Source organism: Notechis scutatus, chromosome 3 (genome assembly GCF_049901735.1).
Source record: "Notechis scutatus isolate UNSWTSFEM ecotype Mainland chromosome 3, rNotScu1.2, whole genome shotgun sequence".
Taxonomy (NCBI): Eukaryota; Metazoa; Chordata; class Lepidosauria; order Squamata; family Elapidae; genus Notechis; species Notechis scutatus.
In genome coordinates this window covers 70683806-70695843 of record NC_142011.1, presented here as the reverse complement: position 1 = coordinate 70695843, position 12038 = coordinate 70683806, and the positions used below count along the sequence as shown (strand labels likewise).

The 12038-nt window shown below is 35.5% G+C and overlaps 1 protein-coding gene across 2 annotated transcripts in view; it reads left to right on the top strand.

The window, feature by feature from the left end:
- Positions 1 to 12038, top strand: part of DNAI4 (dynein axonemal intermediate chain 4) — a 45643-nt gene that overhangs the window by 18373 nt on the left and 15232 nt on the right. For both annotated transcript variants that reach the window (XM_026665992.2, XM_087960444.1), the window contains exons 3-7: positions 2700 to 2890; positions 4086 to 4192; positions 6503 to 6659; positions 8501 to 8640; positions 11152 to 11307. In XM_026665992.2, the coding sequence (XP_026521777.1) occupies positions 2700 to 2890; positions 4086 to 4192; positions 6503 to 6659; positions 8501 to 8640; positions 11152 to 11307 (751 nt within the window). The remainder of the gene's footprint in view (positions 1 to 2699; positions 2891 to 4085; positions 4193 to 6502; positions 6660 to 8500; positions 8641 to 11151; positions 11308 to 12038) is intronic.

The window sequence follows — 12038 nt, the reverse complement described above, 5'->3', positions numbered from 1 at the left end:
CTTAGTTGCCTTCTAAGCTGCAGATATACGACATATTTTTAGTTTTAATCAAAAGTTAATTCTTGTATAGACATAAGTCTATATGGTTTTCCCAGTTGCAATGTATGGCTGTGAAAGTTGGACCATAAGAAAGGATGAGTGCCAAAGAATTGGGGCCTTTGAACTGCTGCTGGAGAAGATTCCTGCGAGTCCCAAACCGGTCAGTCCTACAGATCAATCCTGGCTGCTCTTTAGAAGGCCAGATCCTGAAGATGAAACTGAAGATACTTTGGCCACCTAATGAGAAGGAAGGACTCACTGGAGAAAAGCCTAATACTGAGAAAGATTGAGGGCAATAGAAGAAGGGGACAACAGAGAATGAGGTGGCTGGATGGAGTGATTGAAGCAGTAGGCGGGAGCTTAAATGGACTCCAGAAGATGGTAGAGGACAGGAAGGCCTGGAGGAATTTTGTCCATGGGGTTATGATGGGTTGGACACAATTTTGCAACTAACATCAACAAGACATAAGTCTGCCATTTAATTATGAGAGTTTATATATGGTACAACATCCATTGTAGACCAATTGAGAACTACTGTAAGGTGTTGTGTTTTTTTCCACCTGGTCTATATTTTGTTTGTCATCTAAAACAATGTCATCCAGCTTTTAATTATCTGCTTACAATTACTTTACAATCTGTTTTAAAATCTTTCCAGTTAGAAACTGACTGCTCTGCAATTCTCTGTATCCTGCTTCCATCCTATTTAAACATAAGAGACATTTGTCCTCTTCTATATATGTAATAATTAGTACTGTATTATATAAAACTAATTACATAAGTATATTACTTTGTAATATAGAGAATAGCTAGATGTCCAGCCAGATTATCAGCAATTTTTAAAAATATTTTTAATGGATTTGGCTCTGAAATTTTGAATATATTCAGAATGAATAGGTGTTCCCTGACCACACATCAAGCTCAAGTTGCAGGGCTTATTCCTTCAAATTATTCTTCATGACTGGTTAGAAGAACGCAAGTCTCTTATTGGAAAAGACTCTTTTTGCCCTCTTTACTGAGCAATTGATAAATAGTTTATTTTGAGTACATATGAAAGTTTATGTCATTCTTAGTACGTATCCTGTACTAACTTTTATTTATTTATGTATTCAATTTATATGGTCACCCATCACAAACCTAAGACTCTCCATTCTTTGTGATACAGGCTGTTTTTCAATTAGTGATTTACAGCATATTCCAGTGTCAGTCAGTCATTATTGATGTGATATTAAACCAGTTCCCATTACATTAACAGAGATGGTTTCATGACTCCAGAAGAAATTACAAATTATTCATCTTCTCATTCCAGTTGATTCTGAGGGTTTTTTGTTTTGTTTGTTTATTGTTCTTGGGGCTTGTTCTGTTTCTCAAACACCTATATCATGCTTACTCCTTTCAAAACCATTAAGTCTTGTAAACAGTCTAGATATTTGGAAGTAAAATAGTTAAACTTTTTTCTCTGTTCTTCTGAAGTCCATTTTCCTTCTCTTCCTCTATTATCCTCTAGCTATTCCATATTGTTAACATGTAAGTCCTCCTGATCTTGTATTTTATAAAGTTTCTTGCACATTGATAATGCTATTTAAACAAATATATAGTCCAGCATGAAGATGGTTAACATACAAATGTTTCTACTGTAGGTTCAGAAAATACCCAGTTAAAAAGATGTGTATGATAGGAGATAGCTGGGTTAAATACAAAATATGTGGCTTGTAGCTATCAGTAGCTTAGTTGGAAGAATCAGTCAACTTGATGTACTTCATGTAAATGTTCACTAGTGAAGTGGAATGTAGAATCGGGCATTTAAATCAGTCCCCTTTTCACACATTGGCTGAACAATTTATTCATTTTATAAATCAAACAATTACCTAAAAGTCTTAAAACAGATTAAGAATGTTAATGTTCTTTGTGAATTTTTCAGCCATAATGCTATATAGTTTCCATGAATTGTCCATGCTCCTTTAATGCAATCTAACCCCTAATATTTTAATGTACTCTTAAAAGTACCCAGAAAGATTTAATGAAGAAAAGCAGCATGTTTGAGCTAATAGGAGACATCACTCCTTAAAGAAAAGATCTGAATCTTTTTAATCAAATTAATGGGGAAAAGCATTATTTTAAATATTGTTAAAATAAAATTTTCAAGCATTTTCTTTCATTCACAGATATGTTCTCATACAACTACTGTATGTATTTGACTATTTCTTTACTTATTTATGGCTTAGAAATTTGTTTTACAAAATGCTATTATAACAATTTGGATTACAAGGAGACAACTCTGGAATAAATAAGATTTCACATTAATAGATATCCAATCAATCAAAACCAATTTTTAAAAAGCTCTCCCCGCCCCAATATCTGATTAAGTCTGGTGATTTCTTAACAATCAGAAAAAAGAAATTTTATGTTTATTCGCAATAAAGTGATCCTGTAAAATAATGCTATAATTTGAAATCTGGAAGCATGTGCTATTACAATCAATATGTGCTTTGTTTTCCTTTCTTCTAAATGTATGCATAGAATATCAGCTCAGAACTGCAGTCTTGAAGTAAGCCATATCATATCATCTTAGTGGTAACAATTGCAAGTCTATTGGTTTCTAGACTGGGGCTGAGGGAAGAATAGAGCTTTTACTGTACTTTTGTTATTTATTACATCTACAGGTTTTTGATGATCAGGGAAAAGATGTGACTCCTCGTCCACTTTATCGTCCAGAATTGAATGTTGCACACAGACAAAGCAAAATTTTATCAGTACATGATTTTGCTGGGGTGATTCAACCTGATTTCTTGTCCTCTTTATCAATGCAACAAACTTCTATAGCTAGTATTAGTTTAGCAGGTCCATTTTCCAGGTATGATATGACAACACATAAAATCACTTCGTCAAATCCCATACTGATTTCCTCTAATGTAACATCTACATAAAGTTCCTGAATACTGTTGTTTATCACATGATTTATCCCAATTGATCTTATAACCAGAATACTTTCCAATACACTTTATTATCTGTATAAAATTAGGCAGAGAAGTAAAATATCAAATTTACAATTTAAATTTTCATAATGTGCCAAAGAAACAACAATAATATCTGAAGATTGCCTAACAATGTAGCTAAACTTTTAAGAATTAAGTCAAAAAGCAAGGGTAAAAGTGGGCAACTCTGCTGAATACCATACTGTAACAAAGGATTTGCTATTTGTTGTAAGTTTCACAAATACCTGATTTTACTTGAATCAATAAAAATAATTGTATAATTTTATTAAAGTATTGGAAAGCTTGGGCCTACCAGTAAAGATAATGAGAAGCAGATGCAGAAAACTAAAGGTTTCCTCCTTGACAAGATACTGAAAGTTTCTCCATCTGCTGTAGATTAACTCCATAGTTAATTGCTCTTGAAACTCAAACAGTGGCTAACTTGTAAACTACATTTCTTAAAGTAAGCCAGCTTTCTCTGCTATAATTAAAGTAATTGAACATTCTTTTTTTAAAAAAATACAATTATTAAAATGAAAAATATTTTATAAGACCTGGTTTGTAACTGTTAAGGCATAGTTGATTGAAAACATAAAAACTGGTGGAATTTTTCTTATGTGTATTGTGGTGGAAAGAAGACATATGAATCAGAGTTTATTCTTATTGAACTCTAGCATATAGACTTCATCAAGTGAAAAATTAATTGCTGTGTCCTACAAAAATATAGAGAGAGAAATAAACTGCATTCTATTATAAGGCAGTTTAATTTACTGATTAATTCTTTTTTCACATATCATTATTCTTGTCCTTGTGGAAGGCATTTAGCTAATTTGGAAACATAACTTAATCAGAAACCATATTTATGTGAACTAGACTAGAAATATTTCGTGAGCTATTTCATGAAGAATGGAGCATGCTAATTTCAAATCAATGTCTTCTCAGTTCTTATGTGTTTGCCTTTTCTATAACAAAGTCAGTAGTTCTGTGGATATTTTTTGTTAATATGTAATATTCCTTCTTTGTCATTTGCTATTTCATTTCCATTACTTATAAAATATTCTATTGAAACTACAGAACTTATGGGAGTAGCAGTGTTACAAAATCATCTGCTTCTACTGAATCAATGGCAGAAGAGATTGTAGAGCCTGGATTGAGACGCGACACCATATCTAGTTTTACAGGTAAAAATCTACATAAAAACAAATTTGAAAAATAATTTTTCCCTCTACTTCCTCACCATTAATATGGGTTGCTGACCTGTACTAGATTCCCGGCAGCTTGCAGTATAACATGAGTTATACAATATATAAAAAAGGATGGGAGAAATATCTAATAATGATAATAATGATGATGATGATGGTGATGATGTACAGTATAATAAAATAACTATAGTACAAAAATGTTTTGATGTTTAATAAATTCAAAGGCATCAATATCAGTAAATAACAGGTCTAGTAACTGTCTTGGTGATTAGCCTAAAATGGTCAATACTGCACATTCTCTGATCCTAGCTATATGCTATAGGTGCTATCGAACTGCATCTCTTCTATATGTCTCTCTGGTAACATACACTGCTCAAAAAAATAAAGGGAACACTTAAACAACACAATGTAACTCCAAGTCAATCACACTTCTGTGAAATCAAACTGTCCACTTAGGTAGCAACACTGATTGACAATCCATTTCACATGCTGTTGTGCAAATGGAATAGGCAACAGGTGGAAAGCATAGGCAGTTAGCAAGACATCCCCAATAAAGGAGTGGTTCTGCAGGTGGTGACCACAGACCACTTCTCAGTTCCTATGCTTTCTTGCTGATGGTTTGGTCACGTTTGAATGCTGGCGGTGCTTTCACTCTAGTGGTAGCATGAGACGGAGTCTACAACCCACACAAGTGGCTCAGGTAGTGCAGCTCATCGAGGATGGCACATCAATGCAAGCTGTGGCAAGAAGGTTTGCTGTGTCTGTCAGCGTAGTGTCCAGAGCATGGAGGCACTACCAGGAGACAGGCCAGTACATCAGGAGATGTGGAGGAGGCCGTAGGAGGGCAATAACCCAGCATCAGGACCACTACCTCCACCTTTGTGCAAGGAAGGACAGGAGGAGCACTGCCAGAACCCTGCAAAATGACCTCCAGTGGGCCACAAATGTGCATGTGGCTGCTCAAACAGTCAGAAATAGACTCCATGAGGGTGGTATGAGGGCCCGACGTCCACAGGTGGGGGTTGTGCTTACAGCCCAACACCATGCAGGACATTTAGCATTTGCCAGAGAACACCAAGATTGGCAAATTCACCACTGGCACCCTGTGCTCTTCACAGATGAAAGCAGGTTCACACTGAGCACATGTGACAGACGTGACAGGGTCTGGAGACGCCGTGGAGAACATTCTGCTGCCTGCAACATCCTTCAGCATGACCGGTTTGTCAGTGGGCAGTAATGGTGTGGGGTGGCATTTCTTTAAGGGGGCCGCACAGCCCTCCATGTGCTCGCCAGAGGTAGCCTGACTGCCATTAGGTACCGAGATGAGATCCTCAGACCCCTTGTGAGATCATATGCTGGTGTGGTTGGCCCTGGGTTCCTCCTAATACAAGACAATGCTAGACCTCATGTGGCTGGAGTATGTCAGCAGTTCCTGCAAGACAAAGGCATTGATGCTATGGAATGGCCCACCCGTTCCCCACATCTGAATCCAATTGAGCACATCTGGGACATCATGTTTCGCTCCATCCACCAATGCCACGTTGCACCACAGACTGTCTGGGAGTTGGGGGATGCTTTAGTCCAGGTGTGGGAGGAGATCCCTCAGGAGACCATCCGCCACCTCATCAGGAGCATGCCCAGGCATTGTAGGGAGTTCATACAGGCACGTGGAGGCCACACACACTACTGAGCCTCATTTTGACTTGTTTTAAGGACATTACATCAAAGTTGGATCAGCCTGTAGTGTTTTTTTCCACTTTAATTTTGAGTGTAACTCTAAATCCAGACCTCCATGGGTTGCTAAATTTGATTTCCATTGATAATTTTTGTGTGATTTTGTTGTCAGCACATTCAACTATGTAATGAACAAAGTATTTAATAAGAATATTTCATCCATTCAGATCTAGGATGTCTTATTTTTGTGTTCCCTTTATTTTTTTGAGCAGTGTATTATTTTAAAAGTATCTGATGTCATGTATTGGCTAGTTTTAACTATTACTTGCTCTTAGCACAGTTTATTAATGAATAGAATTATATGTGCTACATTGAAGGCTTCTTTTACCAAATGTTCCTGAAGCAACATCGAGAGCAGAGGAGCATATTGTATGTTGCTTTTAGGTATTCCCCCTCTCTAGCATGTGTTTACGCCAATGAAGTCTCTGCACCTTAAAGAAAAGCCTATTCATATAAAAGAAAAACATGTTTGTGTTCACTAGGTTCAATAACCTGTATATAACCTATACATCCTGTTCTAAATGCAAAGTATAAATTCATTTTCTTTCATGGTAGATGTCCAGGTTAGAAGAGAGGAGATGTTAGAACAACTGACAAAGCACGATTTAGAAAAGGTCGTGGATATATTACTGACTGAGACAGAAACAATTTGGCTATTTAACATGCCAACTGCTATGATATCCTCAGAATCTGAAGAAGCCGAAGATATCAGGTAAGCACAGTGCAATGGCTATTATATAACCTTGCCTCTCATTAGCAACTTTGCAGTGAAATGTGACTTATAACTTCAGAATTTGTTCCTAGGGTGGTTTGCATTACAAATATAACAAAATATATTTTGTTTCCACGGTATCAAGGAAGAATAATCTATGTTCACTCTAAGGTTAGTGAACTGCATTTCCCAACAGCTCTAGACAGCACAACCAGTACTGAAGGATTGTGAGAATTGTGGAACAAGATATGAGGTCCACATATTGCCTTCTACTGTGTTTTCTAGCAACAAAATATTTTACTGTTACACTGAGTTATAGTTTAGCATTATTTAAAGCAGTTTTTGTTGTGCATTTCCATTTCCTGTTTCCTCTTGTACAGGTATTTGAAAAAGATAAATCTCCTGTTTAACAGGTTACACTTTAGCTTTATATCTGAACCTGGTGAAATTAGAAATGTCAAATCAAATATCCCTTGAGTTTAACTCAACTCCTGGTGACTACATGGACATAGATTCATAGAACTAGATGGGTTCATGTAAAGTTCAAGTTTTGAAGAGTGTCATATGAAGCTGGGTTATTTTTAATAAGCCACAGTTAATTTAGAGATCCAATCTGAGTAATTTAAACCATAAGTGAAAGTTTCCATCATGCCAGGGCTGCACAGGAAGAAAAGAACGTGCATAGCACCAAACCGTAGTTTCTATTATATCTATTCTAGATTAACTCATATTATGTTTTAGGACAGTATTTTCCAACTAATGCCCTTCGGATGTTTTGAATTATGATTCTCAACTCCTTCCTACAATCTCAAAAGCTACTTTAAAAGGAAACAAGTCATTAAATGTTAGGATACCCAATTATAAGTCCTTTATATGTTTTTATTAAATTACCAATCACTGATAATTGAATGAAGCATGTCTGAGATTTTAAAAATTGATCATGTTGCACAGCAGAACGAAGGGTCACATTTTCAAGGAGAGCATGTATGATTAAAGAGAACTTGAGGTATTTCCATACCATCGTCACCATGTCTCTGGCCAGCTCCTAATTCTCAAAATCACATTTGTATTGCATCACAAGTGTCTCACCCTACAAGATCCTCTCAATCACTATCAGTCACTGTAGAAAATGGTAAGCTAGCAAGCCAATCATCTGTTTCTTGCTTGCTTGATTTCATAAACTTGCCACCACTGGGCATATCTAATGTTTTACAGTCCAGTCGGCTATGGGAAAACAACACAAATATTATTTGCCTCATTATATCTATCTGCAAGTGAACTTTAACAGTTATTTCTTCTAGATCAAGGTGGGCAACTATGTCCCATTTATGACCTATGGACTTCAACTCCCAGAGTTCCTGAGCCAGCCATATGTTGAAATCCATAAGTCAAAAAGGGACCATGGTTGCTCATCCCTTCTCTAGATTCTAAGAATCTAATGGGTAATAGCAGTAAAACAAAACAAAACTGGGTAGAAAGAAATACAAAAATGTGCAGTGTCAAAAAACAAGCAATATTGTTTACCTACTGATTTGCAGCTGTTAATGGGGTTAGAAAAATGCAAACTTTAGAACTCCCTCAAAAGGATCCCAAAACATTTCACAGTGCAATTCTATCCATATCTGCTTAAAAGCAAATCCAACAGTGTACTTACTCCCAGCTAAGGGTTTGCAACTTCAGAATTCCACATCTGTTGTAGTACCATTTAAGAATTAGTTTCCATGTACAATAACTATGGACATATTATTTCTAAGAAGATATCTGCAAAGGAAAAGGATATCTAGTCAAAGTTGAAATATTTGTATACAGCACTTTGAATGCATATCTTTTGTTTTCCAAAGGAGAAGGAATATTGCTTATATGGAACTCTGTAAAAACAGAATTGGCAATGATCAATATGCCAATAGAATGATGCAAACATTGAATGGAGCACCAAAGACAAAGGAAGTACAATGTGACAAAATTGTAATGGCTGACAAAGGTAAATCAGTGGGGATTTTTTGAAATAGATCATTGACATTGGATGGAAAGATCTATAGTTTCAACTTCAGAAGCAACACTAGAATATTTTTTTGAGTTTCCTGTGCAAATATATAAACAAGAAAATTGTTTGGGCCTTATACATTTTTTTCTTTTCTTTTAGCAGAAATAATGAGTATTGCTTCTAAAGATGATTTATGAAATTGTATCAACTAATATAAAATATTACACCTACATCTGTACATTTTTTAAAGTTGTGTTTGCACAGTTCAGCATTCTACGGATATATATGAGAAAATTTCCCTCTGTATATTGATTTTCAAAAAAGATGATAAAGAGGATAGACTTGAATTATAGAACACTTGAATATTGAATTAAAGGTTGGTTGCTAAATAAGATTTAAGGGATATGGCGGTAAACATAAATAATAAATACTTACACAATGATTTCACACTGAGTGGGGAGTAAGATTTAATACTTGTTTAGTTGTTTAATGTATCTATCTGTGAAATCATATGGTGGCATTAGAATCAAGTTGTCTAGGGGTGAAAATACAAGCTATCGATAATCGGCACCAGAATTTCTGTTGTTAAACAATGTAAGTCATAAAATACAACATCATTACCTGACTGCATTACTTAGCAATAACAATCCCAGTAGTCCCAGTTGCTGTCATAACCCAAAGACCTCATAGTTAAGAGAGGACCTCACATGACTGGAATCCTAAACAAGCAGGTCAGTGAGTGGGAGGAAGGGGAGAATATATGAGTGCAAGCACTTATGAGACCAAGCAGACCAGCAGGGACTGTGGGTGAACTAATGGGGGCTGGGGCAGGTGCTACAAAATGCAGACATTTTGGCACTTATGGAGTACCAGATACTGGGATATGGTATTCCATGTGGGGATCTTTGGGAGAAAAAGGGATAGGAGTAACTTACAGGAGTGACTTGTGACCTTCTCTACCAACTTCTCTATTGACTTTTGGGAAACTGGCAAGAAAGGTCACAAATGGTGATCACATGATTGTGGGGATGTGTGGCAGCTGGAACTCTGAGGACAGATCGTAAGTTCCCCTTGTTCAGTGCTATTGTATCTTTGAATGGTCCCTGAATGACTAGTTGTAACCTGAGGACTACTTGTACGTGTATTTTTATATACATCCAATGCTACGTAGATGGCTAAAAATGATTTGACGTGGATGTTAGATAGATTGTATAATAAATAAATAGTGTAGAAAAACAGTGAATATCATAGGTGCAAAAATTTGGCCACCCTTTATATCAAGACAAAATAACCCTTTCCCTGAAAAAATATAACTTCCAAACATTTCCTGTAACTAACAAAGAATTGTTTTGAGATTTCCCGCCCCCTCACAGCTTTCCTTGCTGTTGTCCTCTTCTTTTCTCGCCAAGAAATAATTTTCAATAATATTCAAGTCTAGGGACTGTGTAGTTCATTCCCATTATTTTTCTTGTTCTTTTCTGGAAGTATTTCATAATCTATTTGGAGTATGCTTCTAATTATTATCCTGTTGAAATACTATAATCTTTTTAGTTTCAGTTTCTGCTTAGTGTGGGACATGACTGTTGATCTTGTTGCTTTTATTAAGTCTTGTATCCTATTTTTTATTTTGATTAACTCACAATAGTCTTCTAAATTTCCCCACATAAGCACTTCTGTGAAATGGATTGTGCTGGGAGAGAGTGTCTGACCCAAAGATACGCAGTGGGCTATCATGTCTATGAGGGGACTGGAGCTCACAATTTTCCAGTTTCCAAGCATCATTTTCCTTTGTTTTCTCTCTTTGTCTTTTTCTTTGTTTTCTCTCTTTGTCTTTCTCCATGGTTTAATTTCAAATCCAAGTGAGCCTAATTTCTAGTCAGTACAGCTAAGGAGATAAGTGATTTCCTCTTTTTGTTTTAAAACCTCAGTAGGTGGCAGCAGAACCAAATTGACCTTGGCTCAGAAGCACTGGTAAGCAGAACTGCCAAGGTTGTTGGATAACCATGGAAATTAAGGGAAAAAATCCTAGTGGAAGGCAATGGCAAACCAGATTTTAATGTTGCCAGTAAAATTTCATGGACCAAACCATCACTAGTCAAGGATGCTTTTACTTAAAAACAATACTTTAAACTTATGGGGTAGATTTGTGCAAGAATGCTGTCCCTGTGAGGTGAGTGGAAGCAATTATATACCTCCCTAAAAGATAATTAAAAATATTAAAATGGAGAAGTCTGTTTAGAAGACTCGTGAAATATTTTATCTAAACATGTCCTTTATCATACCGTGGAAGAATGTGCAGTTATACAAAGAAAACCCAAGAATTCCGTGACATCCAGTTATAGTTATCTTAGCTTCTTAAAGAGAAGGTTAAGGAGATTCAAAAGGTTAAAGAGATTCAACCAGTTTATTTTTCTGAAATATATCAGCAGTATTTCCTTGTAACATAAATATGTGGTACTTACATATAGAACAAAAGCAGAACTAATTGTGTTTTCTTTTTTTCTATAGAGATAATGGCCACTACCTGGGATTTATTTGATTCGTTTAATGCTTTGGAAGAAGCTACAGCAGAAACAATTAGTGGAGCAGTAACTACGGTGGCTGGTAAATCAACTGCAGCCAAAGAGCGTGACAAAGCTATGTCCCTTGGTTCTGTGGAAACAGGTACTTTTACATACTATATTTAGATTTCCATATCTTCTCCTAGCCAAATCAAGATTTACATATTACCTGTATATCATGATTATATGTAGAAAAGTATATCGGGGGTAGTTTTACCCTTTTAACTATAGTAAATTATATCTTTAAAAATGATGAGGTATTATTGCTATTAACTTGAGTTATCACAGTGTAATGTGATTTTTTTATTTTTTATTTTTCTTACAATTTTCTGATATGGGATCAAATAAATCCTAACGAGTAATTCTATAAACGTTAATTTAGACAAAAATCCATTTTTTAAATGGCGTTTACTCTCCAGTGCACAGTGTTTCAGCATTTATGAAAAAACACACTAATACTGATTTATACATTAACAATATATAAACACTGAAGGAATAATTTATAGCCTAGAATTCTATCTATATTGAAATGGTTTCAAGATGTGAGTGCAAAACAATCATAGGCACACAGAAACACACACACACACACACACATATATATCCAAATTATAGATTGAACTGGAGACTGAAATGTCACAGAGCAATCTCCTCTGGAAAAATAGAAGAATATAAAATAAAGTAGCATATTGTAACATTTAATACATTATTTATTAATAGATGTTTATTCTGACCTTAAAATTCCAAGTCAGTTCAGAAAATGAAAAACTGAACATTATTTTCTCTTTCTTCTAATACTTAAGATGTTCTCTTGTAACATTTGCTGTTTTTTTTCTT